This window comes from Armigeres subalbatus, chromosome 3 (genome assembly GCF_024139115.2).
Source record: "Armigeres subalbatus isolate Guangzhou_Male chromosome 3, GZ_Asu_2, whole genome shotgun sequence".
NCBI classification, from domain to species: domain Eukaryota; kingdom Metazoa; phylum Arthropoda; class Insecta; order Diptera; family Culicidae; genus Armigeres; species Armigeres subalbatus.
Window position 1 is genome coordinate 427,444,175 of NC_085141.1, and position 21,585 is coordinate 427,465,759.

The 21,585-nt window shown below is 38.8% G+C and overlaps 1 protein-coding gene across 2 annotated transcripts in view; it reads right to left on the bottom strand.

The window, feature by feature from the left end:
* The window catches only part of LOC134224444 (phosphoserine phosphatase), a 34,275-nt gene extending 20,945 nt beyond the window's left edge, over positions 1-13,330 (bottom strand). Inside the window, exons 1-2 of one of the 2 annotated variants that reach the window (XM_062703796.1) lie at positions 2,168-2,535; positions 1,946-1,975 (exon numbers count right to left, since the gene is read on the bottom strand). In XM_062703796.1, coding sequence (XP_062559780.1) covers positions 1,946-1,953 — 8 coding nt within the window. In that variant the 5' untranslated portion in view covers positions 1,954-1,975; positions 2,168-2,535. Of the gene's footprint in view, positions 1-1,945; positions 1,976-2,167; positions 2,536-13,072 lie in introns of those variants that run through there. The other variant, XM_062703795.1, reaches the window with a different exon arrangement.
* Positions 13,331-21,585: the final 8,255 nt, after the last annotated feature.

Consider the following 21,585-nt stretch of genomic DNA (forward strand, 5'->3'; position numbering starts at 1 on the left):
AGAATCCCTGAAAAAATTGACTATATCCCATATCCATATACTATATCCTTAGCGGGTATACCCCGTTAGGCATAAGTACGTTAGATATAATGGACGTTAAGCATAACGGACGATAGGCATAATGTACGTTAGGCATAATGGACGTTAGGCATAAATTGACCCAAAGAACAGCCTATGACATAAAGAAGGCAGAATTATGCCAAACGTCCATTATGCCTAACGTATATTATGCCTATCGTCCATTATGCCTAACGTCCATTATGCCTAACGTACGTATGCCTAACGTCCTTATGCCTAACGTACTTATGCCTAACGTACTTATGCCTAACATCGCGGACTCATCCTTAGCCATGGCTACAGACAGGAACAGTGAGCAAAAATGAGCCAAATAAATAAACAAAATAAACCTTCTTTTCGTCATCAAGGATTTTGACAAAAATGAACTGCCAGTCCAATATAAATAAAATAATCTGGTAGCTATTTGAATCGACCATTGCAATAATATGAGAATTTATGAATAATCTTGAAAAAATGGACTTATGAAGGCAAAATATATTGCGGGGGGAGAGAGGGTAGAGAAATGATACTTTGCCCCCTTAGATAATTATTGAGGGGGCAATATGGCGCCTATGATTGTGGCGTCAAATTGTAGATTCAGTGTTATCTGGTTAGATGTAAACTAAATAAATGAATGAATGGTCAAGATCTACCTCACCCTTCATAGGCCAAAACTTTTTGGAAAACATTGAAGATAACGAGGATGATGGAATTAGGATCATCATAGACAGCCCCTCCGAATCTCAGTTGGTTGCGTATAAAAGGGCCCTATAGAAGTATAGATTATATGTACAACCAAAAAACAAATCTTACAAACATTGTAAAACACATTGGCAATAAAATAACAGTACAGTATAAGAAAAGTCCAACCCCGTACTGCTTTCCGTTTTTAATTAAATTGCTTCTAGAATTTTTGAGAAGAGTTTTAAAAAAATTTACGTATACTTCCCCGTGCAATATTTTTCTAATATCATCCTTCGACTTCTTCTTCTTCATGCAACCTTTAATCGCCAATATTGTTACAGTCTTCTTATTCTATTATTATTTGAATTACATTCTTTGCTGGGACATGTATTGCCGCTTCGCAGCTTAGTGTTCATTCAGCAGTTGCACAGTTATCAACTGCAAGGTTTCTAGGCAAAGTTACCATTTTTGCATTCGTTTATCACGATGTTACTTTGCCCAGGAAAATCGAAAAAATTCTAATCCGATTAATAAAGTCCGGTGATCGAATCCTGCCACCTTCAGTATGTCTTGCTTTGTTTATGACATTGTATATTAGCAAGAATGATGAAATTTTACACTTTTGTGACAGATATTCAAGTTGAACCTGTATAGTAGGCAAACCTGAACCAGGAACGGAATCCAGTAGAACATCCAGTGATCATTTGTACAATTAGATCGAGCTAATCCTTCTGTGCTGCTGGTTAACAAATTTTGATCAATTCGGTAACTGTATACACTTTTTTATTGTCTCAGAACATCTCGGAACAGTAAGGCTAGTCTTGCTAAAATCAATTATATTTTAGTCGCTTTATTTAAAAAAAAACATGCAGTTTCCACGCTAGCTTCTTGGTTTCTTGTTAAACCGTAGTGTTCATGATTTTGTTTTTCAAACATTGTGATACTTGAGGGTAACAAATCCGTTGAAAATCTCTTAGATTTGAGTGCCTCAGTATAATATAGATTAGTTATGAGTTGAATTCCCACTATCGATAATGTTTTCATGATTGTCCTCGTTACAGCACAAAGACGGTCAGTCCACAGATTACGAGGTATCCCTTGTTTTCAAATCTAATCTTTTAATACCACCATCACAACATATTATTAGAATTAAGCAAGCAATGGTAGATATGTCACATCTTAAACAATCCAGAAAATTGCTCACCGATTCATCTTCCGAGTTTTCCAAAAACACTACACCCAGGTTTTTTTTTACACGGTTTGGTTTAAGTCGTTTAAGACCTTCAGCGTTAATGGATCAATAAGTTAACCCCACGAAAAAATTCACAAAAAGTCAAAGAAAATTCAAGTGGTATTTGAAAAGCTGTGAGAGTTCAGGTTAACCGAGAAATTAATGAATTCCAACCGTGTAAAAAAAACCTGGGTGTACACTGAATATCCAATCAACACGCCTATTTCCGTACGAATTTCACTTGACAATAAAACTTGTTTCTACAACAACCGTCTGCGATCGCGCCACGGTACGGTCAAACGTCCACGTTCTTCGAATGTTAAGCTCACTACTGATGCCAGCTGCCGATTGGATGCTCTCTTTATTCCGAACTATACAGTCCGTGTCTGCCTCACCTGATAACGCCGCATAGTCTCAATTAGAAAATCTTGTCGGCGACGAGGGCCCAAGATTACGGACGCTGAACAAATATTTTTCTCTCCGCTCCCTTTTAGGTCTTGGCAAAAGTGGCATGACGCGCGCGGGATCAATCGGTCGACGATTAGGAACCAACCGCCGACACTCGACTCGGCACTTGTTTTTCGATCGTGCACTCAGCGGCACAGTGGCGATGACGACGGTTGATGTTGGTGCAAGTCTCCTCGCGTTTGCATCACAAGCGGTGTGCATGCAACGGGGGAATCCGTGATGCAGCTTGACCGTGTGATGCTCGGGAACAGCCTTATTTAACATACCGGCTTTCACTGATACGAGCTGTCCGGTAGAGGGTGTGTACAGGCCTTGGCAACTACTGGAAGTGTTTGGGTCAGCTGCAGTATAGGAAATAGAGCGAAACTTGTTGACAACAAGCTCAATTGAAGGGCCCTTGAACCCGGTCATTAAGGCGGGAATTCGCATTCAAGTGATTGTTAAAATGAGATAGGTGTGTTTAAATTTTCCATTTCAGTAGAATACTAAGCAATTGACTATGCTAATAAATAATAGACGTGACCTTACTCTAAGATTGAATAATTGCCTATGTTGAAGCAAACTCAGCTGGTTGTTCTGGTAAGGGGGCGAATAAATAAGAATTTTGCAAGTCATTTGCACGCTTTTGCAGTATGGGATTACTGCTCTCGCCGAGAAGTGAGCCATCTTCAAGTCAACGCAAACAGCTTGCTGATAACGTTCAAAGTTGAAAGCACTAGTGCATGGATTAAGTGGACTTCCCTTTCTTTCTGTCGTTTATTTTCGGTGTTACTGGAAAAAACCGGTGATGGCTCATTCTTCAATAGTAGAAAGACAAATATTTCCATACGCACATCACCGTGGGCGTAGCCAGTATTACCGTCAAACTATTTTAGGTGCAGGTGAATGCCTGCTCCGACCAGGAATCATAGAGACATTTCCAACGTATAGAATTATTCAATCGGCAGGACATATTACATAAGACAAGAGTTGCGCAATGCCAATGTGATAGTGATGTTGCCATGGTAGTCACTATCACCAGTAGCCTATCAATATCAACATAAAACCATAGCGACAACCAAAACTAGAATCGTGGCACGCACTATCAACCGTGATCAAAGTTGGCAGGACTATGCAGGACAACGTCTACTGGGTGTACTTGTTGAAAACAATCAGGGTTGTTACCTGCCGTTCTACGCATACTTGTACCAAATTCAAAAAAATGCAATTGGGAAAATCTCATGTAGAATAAAACTGCAATTTTCATTTCTTGCTTCTAGCGGGTAGGAGATTTAAGGAGTTTACATCACTAGATCAATGGGAGAGCTCCATTCTATTGAAATCATTCATATGTTGCATATATAAATATAATTTACGGTCTGAATCAGGGAATAGTTTGGCGGACAGTTATGCCGAAAATCAGAGGCGCATCCACGTTGCGAGTCGTGGGTAGGACAAATAGGAAAGGCCAGTATGAGCAATATTTATGGTAGGGGAAGGTGGGTAGACTTGATCCCCGGGGAGACTTGATCATCCCCTGTTTTATTGAGTACTAAAGTAGTTTTGTTCTAGCGTATTTTTTAGTATAGATCCTCTAGACAAATGACCTTTATGTAGCGAGTTATTTTTTGGATTGACAATCTTATTTATTCTGCAGGGCGGTTTGTATGTTTTGACCTTCCTAAAGATTTTTTTATTGGTCGCGCAAAATTTGAATAATTTTTCATAACAATGACCAAATGCTTTCGTTTTTTCACAGCACAAAGCCAGAAATGTGCTTAATGATTTATACTGATGAAAATGTCAACATTCCATCAAAGTTAGGGGACATTTGATCCCCCATTAGTCACCCATACAAAAATTTGGCGAAAAAATTCAAAAAAATATAAATCTGTTCTCAGGCTTCTAATTTTTTGTAGATTTGACAGATTTGATGAAGGGTTGGCAGGAAAAAATATTTATTGCGTAGATATCATAGAAAGGGGATCAAGTCTCCCCAAATTTTAAAATTGCATGTGCTGTCGAATTCAATAACAAAAATCGTTCATGTATACGCACAGCAATTCGAAAATTGCGCGTATTTTGAAGGAAAAATATTTAAAAAATCTGAGGGCACCTTTCTAATTTTATCAAAGCAAGTTCTTGGAGAGGGATCAATTTCCCCCGAATATTTTGAAAGTAGATTTTTGACAGCACTCTAAAAAATCGATTGTGTATCAATAACAACAATAATTTAAGGACTGTCATACATCAGTAAAGTAAAATACGATATTTCTCAGAGAGTCTATGTGAAAATCGCATATGTTTATTCATTTTTGGCTCTGATACATCGGAAATCAGAAAAGGGGATCATGTCTACCCAGTCTTCCCTATTGGCATTGGCTTTAAGCGATTCGCAAAAAAATCGTGGGTGTTACAGCCTAGACTATGGCATGAGAGTAGTATCACTTCCACCCGTGATCACCGAGATCTGCATCTCTTACTACAAAGGTGCAGAGAACTCAACGACCTCCTGCGTATAGGCAGAAGCGGTAGCCACTAGATCACCAAGCTTATTTCCAAAATCGATGCACATTCTACCTATACTGCCGCCAAAAGCGTAAAAGTTACCGTCCCATGTTGAAATGAAATCCATATCAATATAAGACAATTATACTTGCAGCAGCAGCATAATCAATTCTAGAAATAATCTGGTCTTAAAAAGATCTTTGCGGACAGAATACTCAGATAATTTGAGAAGTTTTTTACGATTCTCTGGAAAAATATTGCCTTTCCAAGATTGTTTAAGGATAACTAAGAAGATCATACATATTTCAATTCTCGATTATCGAACATTTTTATAAGCTTCCAGAAGAAGTCATGGATCACAGAAATTTGTATAAATCTTCAATGGTTTCAATCAATTATTGATTATTATTGGTTATGGATCTAGCGATTCAAAGCGAACTTTTAAGAAAACTTTTAGACTAAAGATATTTCTGATCATTTTGTAATCTGGGTTCGATAATTTAGTAGATTGTCAATAAATCATTCCAGGTGCTGAATTCCAAAAATTTTAGTATGAAGGTTTTTCTTCAACTCTGCCTAATAGTTCGTTAATTGAATTCTACTTATAACGGACATAAAGCGCCAGTTGCAGTAACTAAAATCGAATGATTAATATTTTATTCATTTAGTATAATTTACTGCAACTAGTACATTACCTTCGTTTTACCAGCTTCTGGAATGAGGCAATATTGATAAACTACTAAATTATTGAACCTAAATTTCAAGATAATCGAGAAGATCCTTGCCTCAGACATCTTGAACGGTTTCGAGATTATAAAGCTCTCAAAGTCCTAAAGAACATTCAGTAGTCTGTTCCTATAGAATCTTAGAAACCTCTGTGATTATTTTTGAGACTCTGATCAAATTTGAAATCACTTTTTAATAATACACATATTTTTGCCAGCTAATGATTTGACTGTCCCACCCAGGGAATTTCGTGCGTAGGACATGTCCTACTTGTCCCACCTACTCCCGGCGCCACTGCCGAAAAATATAGCCCGTGTTTGCAGATTTCTACGCATGTTAGTCCCGCTTGAGTGATAAATTTCTTTAATGACTACACTGGAGTCGGTTTTTACGCGGGGGATACGTTCCGCATAAATCAAAACCGTGTAAAGTTCAAAAACCGCGTAAATCCCGAAAATCGCGTAAAAAACCGCGTGAATCCCGAAAACCGCGTAATAAATGACTTTTAATAAAAATCGTTTTTTCGCTATTTTCCTGCGTAACCTGTTTCAAATATGGTGCAACAGAATGTGTATGAAGAATAACTTTTTGGCCATCCAAGAAATACCTGGAGTAAGGCCTTTATTTCAAATATGGTGCATGCTGTTTGTGGTACATGTGCTGATATAATGTGTATGAAGAATAGCTTCTTGGCCATCCAAGAAATTCCTGAAGTAAGGCCTTCTAAATCTCACTTCTCACTTGTAGCTTCTCATTTCTCGGCTCTCACTTATCGCTTCTTGTTTCTCACTTTTCATTTTTCAAATCTCATATAATCATCTCATTTTTCACTTCTCACTATTCACTTCTCGCCTCTTGCTTCTGATTTCCCGCTTCTCACTTTTCACTTCTCATTTCTCACTTCTCGCTTCCCACTTCTTACTTCTCACTTCTCGCTTCTTATTTCTCACTTCTAATTTCTCATTTCTACCTTCTCACTTCTCCCTTCTTGTTTCTCACTTCTTACATATATTCACTTCTTATATATTACTTCTCACTTCTCATTTAATTATTTAAGCCCGCTCAAAAGTTTTCCCCGAAAAATTCAAACTAGGTATTTTCTGGTTCTCTTTAAATTGAAAAAAAAAATGAAACCCAAACAACGAACTACAGCCTCACAATTAACAAAACTGAATAAAATAATGTTCAGTGTTTTATTTCATAAACCCGTAACCGACCCGGGCCCGATATTGTACTAATTTTTCAAACCTGAACCCATCGGGTTCGGGTTCGACTCGGGTTGTGGGTTTCAAAAGCTGAAACCCCACCATATCTACCGCCCGTTACAAGGCAAAAGGAGTTGCTAATGTTTTCTTTCAAAGAAGACGTCTTCCCGGTATAAGGCGAAGGGAGGTGTTATGCCTTCTTTAAATGGATGCATTTGCTCGGTATAAGGCGAAAGGAGTTGATAATGCCTTCTCTAAAAGAACGCGTGAACGCGTCTGTCCGGTATAAGGCGAAGGGAGGGGTATCGCCTTTTTTAAATGGATGTATCTGCCTGGTATAAGAGGTGGGGGGGGGGGGGGCGGTGTTAACGCCTTCTTTAAATGGATGCATCTGCCCGGTATAAGGCGAATGGAGGGGTAACGCCTTCTTTAAATGGATGCATCTGCCTGGTATAAGGCGAAAGGAGTTGATAATGCCTTCTTTAAAAGAGCGCGTCTGCCCGGTATAAGGTGAAGGGAGGGGTTACACCTTCTTTAAATAGATGCATCTGCCCGATATAAGACGAAAGGAGTTAATAATGCCTTTTTTAAAGAACGCGTCTACCCAGTATAAAGCGAAGGGAGGGGTAACGCCTTCTTTAAATTGATGCATCTGCCTGGTATAAGGCGAAAGGAGTTGATAATGCCTTCTTTAAAAGAACGCGTCTGCCCGATATAAGGCGAAGACAGGGGTAACGCCTAATGGATGCATCTGCTCTGTATAAGACGAAAGGAGTTGATAATGCCTTCTCTAATGAAACTTGCTAGCTCACTGGGTGGGGATAATATCATTCAGGGTCGTTAATTCACCAACTTGCCGTTTCGTTCATTAACTGATCAGTCCTTATGACTTGTACCTACCAGAGAGAGGAACACTGTTGAAGCGGAACACGTGTAGAATAGGGGTGCCAGTTTTCTTGACTGTGTGAAATGCAAAGGTTTTACACCGTGAAAAATTCTCAAAAGCCAAAAGAAAATCAATTTCTGAATAATAATCAGAAGACGAGGCTTGAAGACTCCTCTGTGAGTCCGAAGCTTACGAAAACAATACAAAATTGCAAAAATGCCTTATTGCTCCAGGGATGTGCGTTTGTAAATGAATCGCTACAACCTGCTCAATTGGATTTCATAGTTTATGATTTATTTATTGGGCCCTAATTAGTCACACTCTTAGATAGGACACTTGCATGCTGGGTCTCTAGCCCTTGAATTCGTTGATCTTGGTGGCTGGCGGTCGACTACGATGAAGGAGCGCGACGGACGGTTCGCCGCAGGTGAAACTCGAAGCGACTCGTTGATTGCCGGTTGTCGATGTGGGTTGTAGCAGATGATGGGGGTTCGCCACCGGTGAAGCAGTGGCTCGAGAGGTTGCTGTCGGTTCGCCACCGGCTTGGTAGGTGGCCGTGAGGCTGATGACAATTCGCCACCGGCGTGGCAGATGTCCGAGAGTCTGATGACGGTTTGCCACCGGCGTGGCAGATGTCGGAGAGTCTGATGACGGTCCGCCACCGGCGTTACTGGTGGCCGAGAAGCTGATGATGGTTCGCCACCGGCAAAACAGGTGGCCTAGAAGCTGGTCGTGGAATTCGGTCTTACAAAATGGCCGACGGTGCGGGACAGACACTGGTGATATGACACTCCGAAACACCACCTTCCAATGGCGGATGCAAAATGATGGTTGGCTTGGATACCCCGGCGCTTGCACGTGAGAGGTCTCCTTTTCTGTCGAATCTCCTCAGATGACGAATAACAGGTTGTTCATGCGCAGATCGGGACACTTTAGCAACTCGTGCAGCTCCTGGTGACAAGCCACAGCCTGTGCGAAAGGATCAAAAGAAAAAGGTCCTCTGATCGGACCTGCCAGGAGGCATTAGTACCCTATCGTGTGACTATGTTCCTTTTTGTTACAACTTTTCACGTGTATTTCTAACAATTACCTTTTTCTTGGATGTATTTTCGTTTAGGCACTTTTTTCACAATATTCGCTTTCGAAACAATATTCGTACTAACTAAAATACAATTTACAATTTATTTTTGGGTTACTTTTTGCATGTGGTTTTACTAACCGTACTATTTTTGGCCCCTAGTTGTCATTTTTTTTTGTTACAAGTGTTTGTTTTGGCAACATGTCCACCTCGCTACCAATAAATACTGATAAGAAGGACTGAATGGAATTGAACTGCTTGAGTGCTGCATCTGTCAAACCTTAACTGAGTTTCCCAGAGCAGTCACTCACTGGTATGTTAAATGTAGTATAGGGTAAATGCGTTGAATATAGGATTTGTGGTGGAGCCAGCAAATTATCATTTTGGAACCATCGGTTACACTACAAAAACACGTCTGTCCGGTTTAAGGCGAAGGGAGGGGTAACGCCTTCTTTAAATGGATGCATCTTACTGGTATAAGGCAAAAGGAGTTGATAATGCCTTCTTTAAATGAACGCGTCTTCCCGGTATAAGGCGAAAGGAGGGGTAACGTATTCTTTAAATGGATGTATCTGCCCGGTATAAGGGGCAATTGAAACTACTTTTAAATATTCTAGGAGGCGTTCCTTAGCTGTGCGGGAAGATGCGTGACTTCTAAGCAAGACTATGCTGAAGGAGGCTGGGTTCAACTTCTGGCTCGGTCTAGGAAATTTATCGAACTTTTTTTTAGGCTTTTATAAAAGTTTCAACGTATTAATCTCGTGTTAAACGAATGCAAAAAATGGTAACTTGGCTAAGAAACCTGGCAGGTAATAATTTAGGGAATGCTGAATGAAGAAAAGCTATTATTATTATTATATTCCGCGAAATTGTGCATTCCGTGAAACGGTACATTCCGCCAAAAGTCATTCGGCGAAAAGGTACAAACCGCCAAATGTCGTACCGCGAAAAGTTACAAACCGCAAAATGTCATTCCGCGAAATGTTCAACCGCGAAAATGAATTCCGCGAAATATTTTTCGGTGAAATGTTATACAATCCACTTATCGTATCTAATTTTTCATTTGTCACTTCCCACTTATAGCTTCTCACTTCTCACTTTCCGCTTTTCACTTATCACTTTTCGCTTTTCACTTCTCCCTTCTCACATCTCACTCATATGTTTGTTTCATTACTCACTTCTCACTATTAACTTCTCGGATCTCACTTGTCACTTCTCATTTCTCCCTTCTCGCTTCTCACTTCACACTCCTCACTTCTCCTCTTTTGCTTCTCACTTCTCACAAATTACTTCTCATTTCTCACTTATCACTTCTCACATCTCACATATTATTTCTCACTTCTCACATATCACTTCTCAATTCTCGCTTGTCACCTCACACATCACTAATCACTTCGCACTTCTTACTTCTCACTTCCTCACTTCTCGCTTCTCACATCACACTTCTCGCTTCTTACTTCTCCCTTCTCACTTCTCATTCGGCCTAACGGCTGTGGCCAAATGACCTTCGGGACTGATGGCCTTCGCTCTAATGACCCAGCATCGTACCTCCATTAAATACTGTAAGTTTTTTTTATATATTTTTATTAAGGAGACTTTCAGCCCAAGGCTGGCTCGTCTCGTAAATACTTTAAGTGTTTTCCCTTGAAAAAGACTTATTAATATTTTTTTGAAAACCGTTTCAAATCCGAAATCCGCGTAAAAAACGACTTTTGCAAAAATCGATAAAAAAATCAACTTTTTACAATTTTTACGTGATTTCAAGACTTTTCGAAAAATCGCGTAAAAAAAATCCGCGTCAAATAAAACCGCGTAAATCCCAAAATCCGAGTAAAAAAAAGTCATGTAAAAAGCGACCGGCGTAAAAAGCGACATATCATATCTTGCCTCATGCTTTATTTAAAAAATGCTACTTTCCACGTACTTGAATGTGTTAGATTACAGTTGCATAACTTAGGATGAAGATGCTTAAAACTGATGTGAAAGAAATGATCAGTGAATACCATTCCTATGAGCATCGCTCGTTTTTATAACAGATTCGACAACAATGGGACAAACAGACTTGATGTTGTTTTCACTAATTTTTCCGAACAAAGTTCGGTATTTTTTTATGTTTTCGAAAAATATGCATGAGAATAGACCGCATCAATTTAAAATGACAACAAGTAACGTTCCTTCCTAATAACACTTGTTAAATGCATGTCATTCAAAAAGGCCTTGGATTTTTCCGAAAAATTCTATAAGTATGGACTCCAAACCGTGAGCTTGATTCTCAACCATATTTTGCTGTCGTGAATAAAGCTGCATTTAGCATGATCATATATAAATAACATTTATAAAAGTATATTAGAAAGATCAGAAATTATATTTAATGAATTTTCATCTAAAACTAAATCCGCGCGAAGTTCTCAAAATTATATGCGAATCCGTGCCAAATCCGCAAAAATGGCGCAGTGTAAGAACCAGGTATCTGGCAACCCCAATCCTACCCTCTACGTTTGACAATAGCCAACATCTTTGAGTTTCCCATTGTTCTATTGTAATTGGGTTTCCTACTGACAATTATATTTTGTAAACAAACCACTATTCCGAACTGATTTTTTTCCAAATAGACGAAATTATTTTTCATCGTTTTTCAAGATTTTGTGCGAAAGTATGAATGGGAGGTGTATTTCAACAAGAATATTGATGTATTTGATAAATCTTCAAATTTCAATCGGCTCCAAGCGATCTACTTCGCCAAAATATTGTGTTATTTAAAATATATTTTCAATAGCAGGTTTCAACGATTATAATTACGCCTTCGTATTAAATAAATCGATGATTTTGATGCTGGCATCAGAAACAGGCCGCTTGGCAGACCCCTGGTAATAACCGTATTATTATTTTCAGTGAATTTATAAAAATCCTATATAGTCGACTCTTTACATCTTGATTTTCTATTTCTCGATATGTCTCTCTCCACACACTTAATTTAATTCAACGGGCTCGGTAATATCGAAATTGTTGAAGAATTCGTGTACTTGCTTACTGGTGACTTCCGATAACATTACCAGCAGAGAAGTTCGGAGACGAATCGCGGAAAGAATTCTTACGTACTTTGGATTCCGCAAGGCTGCACGATTAGAGTTCGCCGCCGTACCAAACTGACTATCTACAAAACGCTCATTAGACCGGTAGTTCTCTACGGACACGAGACCTGGACGATGCTCGTGGAGGACCAACGCGCACTTGGAGTTTTCGAAAGGAAACCTTTGCGTACCATCTATGGTGGGATGCAGATGGCGGACGGTACGAGGAGGAAGCGAATCAACCACTAGTTGCATCAGAATGTCGGACAATAATTCGTTAAAAATGGTTCTCGACAACGATTCGAGGGGAACAGAAAGGCGAGGTACGCAACGAGCAAGGACCTTCCGCAGATTGCATGGTTGGCGACGTGCAGCTATGAACCGTGCTGAATGTCCATTCCTGACTTTTATGCATAGCACAGTCCACTTCGGGCTCAGTCTGAGGAACTAATAAATAATGTACCACGCGTTTCCACGATCGGTCAAATTAGCGCGATCGCAATGACTTGCGATTTCCATTTTCAGTTTGATGTTGTTTACAGCAAAAACCACTGACATGATGATCAGTGATATGTAATTCAATTTTGCTGTTTGTACTGTCGTCAATTGCCATAACATATTTGTTTTCTCAATGGAATTGTTTTTGTTTTTGCATTAGCTGAACTGTATTGTTCTCGATTAAACATGTGCTCTGAAGCTCACCACACTAATCGACACCATCCATATTCATTGGCTGACTCAATACGATTCGAAAGTTGCATATACACGCGAGCACTTGCCAACTCGAGGGGGGCATAGTCAAGGTCCATTATCGCCACAGTTGTTGACTGTTTTCGCCAAAATGCATAAACAAACCATTCCCGTGCATGTTGTTATTCCCGTAATAGATCGACGCGACGGCCACCCGCTCCATGCACTTGAAAAAATGAAGTTGTTCGACTCATGGCTGGCTTTCCACTGTCGGTCTTTTTCATTTTATAGAAATGTTCACATAAAATTTCAGTTATATGTATATTAGTTCTTGATTGCAGATCTTAATATTTTCAATGTCGATTTGGGAAACAAATTTAGCCTTGTGAAATAAATTTATTTGACTAACGGTAATCACGTTGAATAACACAATTCGTGCAAACACATGATGCAGATGAGGTAATTTTCCAGAGTGTCTAGGTTACTTACCGTGGTCTCCTTTGATGGGGCGATAAGAAGCTGTTGATGTTGTTGATCGCGAATAACAGCTGATAGCTTCGACACCGCATTCACCTTTCTTTTGTGTGCAAACTCACTGACACGCGATATGCGTTTAGTCTACCGAGCCCTTACAAGTCGACTGGGTCTAGCTGCTTTATAAGCACATGCGCACACAACACATCTGGCAGCAGTGGCGAGCGAAGATCATTTGAGAGGGATATTACAATGTTTTCGTTCTATCCAGCTATCGACCTGCTGCCCCACTGTACAAACTTGTTTCCGTTTGACGATCAGTCAATGCAGAGTGCATACATTCTCATTATCATCCGCATTGCCACCGGTTGCTGGGTCACAAATTTTATCAAGTTCGCGGTCGCGGTTCAAAATTTATACCAGTTTTATGTTGGTTTATGTTCACGTTCCCATTGATAATGAGAGAGCGCGTCGGTTTTTTTTTGCGTTTCAAAAGCGATAATTCCGTTCCAACACTAGGTAATAGCAATAACAAACGACAACTTCAATGATCCCAATTGGTGCAGCCATCCAGTTCGCTCTGGAAAATTTCTTATTTAGCACATTTGAGTTCGCACATGATTACAGCGGTCAAATAATAAGATGGGTGCATGTGAATAGTAATGTGTTGGGTATCAGTTGAGCGTTGCGCTTTGCTGTTTATTTCTCGCCACAACGATAGGGGTCTGAACTGAGTTGTTTACGTCCTAGGCATTCAGGGTTTGTTCAAACTTTACGTGACTCTTTTGAAGGTAGGCAATTGTTTTATTTTTGGAAACGGTTTTTAATGTATTATTGAACTATGTATCAAAATTGAACTTATTCGGTATAGCGTTTAGCTACATTTGACAGATTTAAATATATTTAAAATATCTTTTCAACCGGATTATTTGGTTCAGAATTGTAGGGTGGGTGTACCAATTGACGCCATACATAAGAACAACTATTTTTTTTAAAATAAGTAAAAGGCATGTGGATGGACTTTATATATCAAGTGAAAGGTTTTACTTCCTGCTCCTTAAAACAGCTGTGAAAACTACGATAAAATTTGTTATAATCATCAAAATTGATTAACCCATAATAGGAACGCATGCACCAGTTGTGGCACTATTCTTAATTTTGATTCCTTATTTGGCAAATCCCATTGTTTTCTTATGGGACTGGCCAAATAGGGACCACTAGTGCGACAACTGGTGCAAAGGACGTCAAAAATTAAGCAAAATCAATTTTTAGAATTATGCTTTGCTTGTTTTGGAGGAGATCAAAGGTTTTATCGTATCATATAAATATGCTTTATCGATATGAACTTGATTTGCGGTGATTTGATTGGCCATTTGGCATACAAAGCACTAGTGCGACAACTGGTGCTATAGCCACAACTGGTACATCTAGCAAAAATTTCATCAATTTGCAAGTTGTTTAGCCTTGAAATATGCAAGTGGCGCAATTACATTTTAAAAACCCTTGTGCTCAATTTGAGCAATCGATGTGATACAAAATTGGAACAGCGTCCAATTTGACATTGCGTCTGTTTGTCATTAAGGACACTCCTGACGGAATCCAAGTTTCAGAGTACTCGCGTTTTCAAGGGCACACCATTCGATACGGAAGCAACGCACAACTGTCATTTTTATTGTTTCAGCTTTGCTGCGTCGTAGCATGCGTGAAAAAATAAGAATGACAGTTGTGCGTTACTTCCATTTCGAATGCTGTGCCCCTGAAAACGCGAGTACTTTGAAACTTGGATTCCGTCAGGAGTGCCCTTAATCCAGTCACATAACTATTAGCAAGTTTCCATAAATTCACTTATATTTTGTCGCAACAAGCAGCAAGTTTCGTTGATTTCTTTGAAATGTAATCACGATCGCCCATTGCGTTCGAAAGTTATGAAGAAAGTGGAGTATCCATCCAAAAATATTGGTGTCTTGATAAATTACAAGAAAGGCATTTTCACGCCAAGCCACTATTCAGTTTGTTTTATAATGACAACGTGTTTTCCGGATGGACCCTACTGACGTATGGAGTAGACCTTGATGAATAGTTATGATCTGTTTCAAAGTATGGTATGAATTTCATGTTTTCTTCAATATTGTGACACGGGAGGTCATCAATTCATCTGTCATTATCGTCTACTCTTCGATGATGCAATTCCTTGTTTCTACCAAAAAAGGTTGAGATTGAAAATGTATCCGGGTGCTTACTTGCAGTTTGCTTGCTGATAATTTTACAATTGCGTCAATCTACATAATGCCAAGAATATGCGTATTAAAAATTTCATAGCGAAAAATAGATTACACAAAGCGACCTCATTTGCCTCATACCTTTGAGGCCCAATTTTTAACAAACGGTATTACACAGTACATTTGATATAGTGTTATTCAACCTGGACTTCAGCTCATAGCTCCGATATTCATCACACAAAAAAAATGAAAAAGAATTTGTTTTTGTTTCTTATGATATTGTGATATTTTTTAGCAGTAAGCATGCATGTTAGCAAAAAGAAGCGACGAAATTGGTGCTGTTTTTCTTTGTTTCGTGATGAGATTATTTTTTATTTATTTATTTACTGTTGTATCCATCTGACATCATGGTCTTGATGTATTATACCTAATTAAATTATACTAAACAATTAATTGAATATACGTGATGTACGCAAACGTTGTCATAGATAAATTAAAGTTGAATAAAGAATATGCTTCTCGAAATGCTCTGCAAATAGAGTTGATTGGATCATTGGCTCCATAAATAGTGTTCCTAGCTGATAATTGTATCAGTTGCCTCGATCAAAGGATACGTTCAGGGGCATAAAAACGAACACGTTCCAGCAGAGCAGGGCAGTCGTTTTCACTTTGTATTAATTTGGCGCCATAAACTGCCCGGTTAGTTTTACGACGTACATGTAGTGGTTCAATTCCTAGTAAGGCACAACGGTGTTCATAAGGAGGTAAATTTAACGGGTCACGCCACGGCAGATTCTTCAATGCATGTCGAACAAATTTTCTTTGTACCGGTTCTATTCTCGTGATCCATAATATTTCATAAGGAGACCACACCAGCGCACCGACATAATAATACATGCTCAGTGAGATGGAAAACGATACAGTTCCCCTATTCCATTTGTTTTAGTGATAAATAATAGAGAAATTACTAAATAAGTTAAAAATATTTTGTTGCGATATACTGGGCCATTCAAATTGTCTTTGGGTCCAGAACTTGCGATCTGTAGCCATGAAGCTAGCTTTTTTCGTCATTCAAAGCTTGGATATGTATTTAACCATACCCAAAACATCTTTCAAAAGACAACAAATATGATAGATGATCTAGGCATATCCTGGGTCTTCCAAACTGTTTGCGATCAACAGTTGTGGTAGTAGCTGTTTTCGTTATTCAAAGTTTTCATGTACATTTAACCATATCCATTAGACTGCTTTTGTAGCTGTAGAAGTCAAGTCATTAACTCGAGGATATTTTGGATAACTCAAAATATACCTAAACATACCAATACTATCCTGGGGTGTCTGTTGGTCTCACTGCACGATGGGCTACTCCGGGAAATTAGGAGGATATTTTAGGAACAAAATGTCTTCAGCAAAGTCAAAGCTTATTAATTTGAGGTTTGTTACAATAGGGTTGCCCCACTACAATTTGAGATAAAATTTTCAACTTGTGTATTTCTAATTTTAGCATTGTACGATTTTCTAGAAAGTTGTTCCTTTTTCAATAAGGCACTTTGCTAAAGAAACCATTGTTGTACGTCGTTTCTATCATTTGTTATAACAATTTAAAATAATTATGTTAGGGTGACCCTAAAAAAAACAATATTTTGATAAAAAAATATATTAAGCTCGTTTAGTGGAATGTATTAAACCGTCTAAGACGAATTAAGTACTGTCCATTTAATTCCACCAGTTAATTTTCGTTATCTTTGCAGATACGTATTTCGACCACAACTGTGTGGTCGTCATACGATCAAGTCAAGTACAAGACACTGAAGACGACCACACAGTTGTGGTCGAAATACGTATCTGCAAAGATAACGAAAATTAACTGGTGGAATTAAATGGACAGTACTTAATTCGTCTTAGAATATTTTGATTGTAACTTTTGTCTATTGTCCTTCGGTCCCTTAACGGGACACTTTTCTGCATCAACGAGAATATGTTCCAAACTTTCGCTGAAATTTCAATTTGTGGAAAGGGGAAATGTTGGTCAGCGACACGCGACACTGTTGCAAAAATATCGACGGCAGCGGCGGTGCACACCCCTATTCCTGAGTTAGTGTATGCGTGCCTCCTAACATTTTGTTTTTGACGAATTGGGCGGAATTTTCGGTTTTACAACACATCTAGAACTGATCATTTTGATTTCTTTGTACAAATAGCCATTTTTAAAAGCCTCAAATTCCCTTAAATTTCCCAGTTCCAAAATATACAGAGCAATCCTTATCAGGTATCAGGTATCCGAACGTCGGCTCAGGAGGCTCGTTCCCCTCAATTTGGGAGCTTTGTGCCATCGCCTTCACTGGCCTTTCTCATCATTTACCTAACGGAAAAGGAAGTAAAAAGGGGAAAGGAAGAGGAAGTGAAGTTGGAAAGGAGAATGGAACCATTTATAGGAAAGCCAATTATGTAGACTCACACGCATTCAGCTTGGGACTAAAGAGAGGTCACAAAAACACAGAGGATGTAACAATGGACGAACGTCAAAGACGAAACACAGAGTGCACTGTGAAAAACGCATAATGCGAATCCATATAGGTGACAATCACAAAGTACATTGTAAAAAAAAACGCATAATGCGAATCCATATAGGTGGCAGTTTGTTAAAAACTAAGTAAAACACATATTCATAACCCCACACTCACGTTGAGATTGAACAAGAGTAACCAAAGCCGAACGTCAAAGACGAGACACAGAGTACACTGTGAAAAACGCATAATGCGAATCCATATAGGTGGCAATTTGTTAAGAACAAAACACAGAGTACACTGTGAAAACCGCATAATGCGAATCCATTTAGGTAACATACACAAAGTACATTGTAAAAACGCATAATTCGAATCCATATAGGTGACAATTTGTTGAAAACTAAGTAAAACACGTATTCATAACCCCACTCTTGTTTAACCTCACGTTGAGATTGAACAAGAGTAGCCGAAGCCGAACGTCAAGGACGAAACACAGAGTACACTGTGAAAAGCGCATAATGCGAATCCATATAGGTGACAAACACAAAGTACATTGTAAAAAAAATGCATAATGCGAATCCATATAGGTGGAAGTTTGTTGAAAAACTAAGTAAAACACATATTCATAACCCCACACTCACGTTGAGGATGAACAAGAGTAGCCAAAGCCGAACGTCAAAGACGAGACACAGAGTACACTGTGAAAAACGCATAATGCGAATCCATATAGGTGACAATTTGTTGAAAACTAAGTAAAACACATATTCATAACCCCACTCTTATTTAACCTCACGTTGAGATTGAACAAGAGTAGCCGAAGCCAAACGTCAAGGACGAGACACAGAGTACACTGTGAAAAAACGCATAATGCGAATCCATATAGGTAACATACACAAAGCACATTGTATAAAACGCATATGTTTCTATGTGTTTCCCATATTTTCCAATACCTGAATCATCAAACAAAATATTTGGTATTATTATATTTGGTTTGGCGAAAAATAAGTTTTTGCCTTTTTCGTGAAACAAAGTTGTACCGAAAGGCTATCATTTCACTCCGAAAACGAACTTTTTATAGAAGCTGAACATTTGTCTGTCTGTCCGTGTGTATGTATGTGTGTGTATGTGTGTGCACAAAAGCTAAGAAAAACATTAGACAACTTTTCATTTAGTAATCCTTAACCGGTCGGAGCAAAGGGTCGTTGGTCTCTACTGAATTGTAAAACGATCGACCGTTACATTTAAAAATTATGAATTGTAATTTGGGTTCTGATTTATCCATTGGTACTCTGTGCTCTCCTATTCAAAGATGAAAAATATTGAAACAGTGCCCAATGTAAAATTTAATTTATTATTGCAAAAATCTAAATTAGACAAGGTAAAGTCTGTCACAAAAAAAGCGACTGTTTTAAATTTTCTGAAAAGTACATAAAGCCTTGTATTCAAAATTTCGTATGCTCTTTGTTTTGAGTACTTAATAGAAAGCTTTGTGTTTTGGTGGTAATAGAAAAAAAATAGGAGTTAAATAGCCTGAGTTTCACCTATGTAAAGTTTGCGTTGTAACGTCACGGAAAAATATTCCAAGCCTACAGAGCTTGTAACATATCCAGACAAATTGCCTCAATTTTTGTTCAGCTCTTGGTAAAACATATTAATATAAATGAAAACCTGAATTTTCCATTGATGTGGTTTAGGGTAACGTGGTACTTAGGCGATATCACCTATTTCTGTCAGTATATGCAGGACAAGTGAAAAATCTGTTGAATTATTCTCTCCAGTAGCCTTGCGAGCAAAGGCGTAGGATTGCCAATCCGGAGATGACGAGTTCGATTCTCGATCCGGTCTAGGATGTTGTCAGGTTGGAAACATTCTTGACTCCCTGGGCATAGTGTATCCATTGTACTTGCCATACAAGATACATACTCATGCAATGGCGGGCATAGAAAAGCTTTCAATTATTGACTGATGAATAGCTAATAGAATACTAAGTTGAAAAGCAGGCCCAGTTCCAGTTGGAATGTAGTGCCATTGAAGAAGAAGAAGAAGAAGAAAGTAAAATAAAGCTGCTATTAACACGAAATAACATAACTTGTCATGAGACGAGTTTGTACCATCCCATTTAATTCCACCACTCAAGGGGTTGACAATCCACTAAAAAGCTCAAACTAATTCTCTTAAAGAAATAACATATTAAATAAATCGGGAGTCCCGTAGCGTAGTTGGCTACACGTTCACCTTACAAGCGGATGGCCATGGGTTCGATTTCTAGCCCTCGTCAGTCGCCAGATCCGCAGCCTATACGGTGGCGTTCTGGGGGACGCGCCTTACCGACTGCCTGATGACGACTGACAACTTGTTCTTCTCGGAGGCATTCCTCCAACGTTATCCGGATAAAATGGCAACCGAACAACGCAAACCGAAAACAATAATGAGTGATGGAAATCTTAAAATATATTCTGTGAGGATTCTGTTCTGAAATGACAACTTCGATTAATATTCAAAAAAAAAACAAAATAAGACAAATTAATAAATAAAATGTCGTAATCCATCTGATTTAGGTTTATTTATTGATTAACTTACATTTAAAAAAATCACTTGAAAAGGTCTATTCTAAAATCTCAATGAGTACACGATCAAAAATTACGTAACGCTAAATTTGATGATTTTGGACCCCCATCCTAATTAACCACGTTTAACTCAAGGTACAAAGTCACGTATTCACACAAAATAAAATGAAATCAAGCTTAGAATTTATTCTCACAGGTATTTTCAACAACGCTGCACAGTAGGCCTGGCTTTTATGTTTGAACTGCATTTATGATGTGTTTCAAACATAAATATTGACAAGAAAAGTGATAGATGTGGTCGAATCTAGAACTTTCCAGGATTCTTTCACGAATTGGCTGTGTAGAGTAAGACGGTATAATGCGCCCCACCTGGCCAAAACGCCCCTCTTTGATTTCTAGAAAACTGTAACTAACAACGGGTCAAAATCAGTTGGTACCTTTAAATATTCGTAAAACCATCATACTAAGTGAATGTGGAAATATTTTTGTATTACATAATGAAAATAAAGCAAAATACAAAAGTTACAGATACATGTAAATTTCAATGTTTGTTTGCTCAACATTCTTGAGCGGCGCTAGCATACTGTCCGCAAAACTTGCATTACTTGCATAACTTTTCTCGGTGGTTAATATCTAGGTTAATATGATTTAAAATTGTTTTTCGGAAAAAATGTGTTAGTTGGTCAAAACGCCCCAGGGAAGGCAGGACGATATGCCCTTACCAACTGGACACAAGCGCGGCGAGCTTACAGCAGTTGCTTCCAAATTATATGAAAACTATTGAAATGTTATTCAATCCTGACTAAATTGACTTATGTTGGTTTTTTTAATGTCAAGCATATAAGGATTTGTAACCTTTTAGGGGTAACCTAAGGGGCCCTCCTTAGCCGTGCGGTAAGACGCGCGGCTACAAAGCAAGACCATGCTGAGGGTGGCTGGGTTCGATTCCCGGTGCCGGTCTAGGCAATTTTCGGATTGGAAATTGTCTCGACTTCCCTGGGCATAAAAGTATCATCGTGCTAGCCTCATGGTATACGAATGCAAAAATGGTAACCTGGCTTAGAAACCTCGCAGTTAATAACTGTGGAAGTGCTTAATGATGAACACTAAGCTGCGAGGCGGCTCTGTCCCAGTGTGGGGATGTAATGCCAACAACAAGAAGAAGAAGAAGAACCTTTTTATTATGGAATTGATAAAATTCTTATGAAGCGCTATGGAACGTTTTTGGGTAAGGT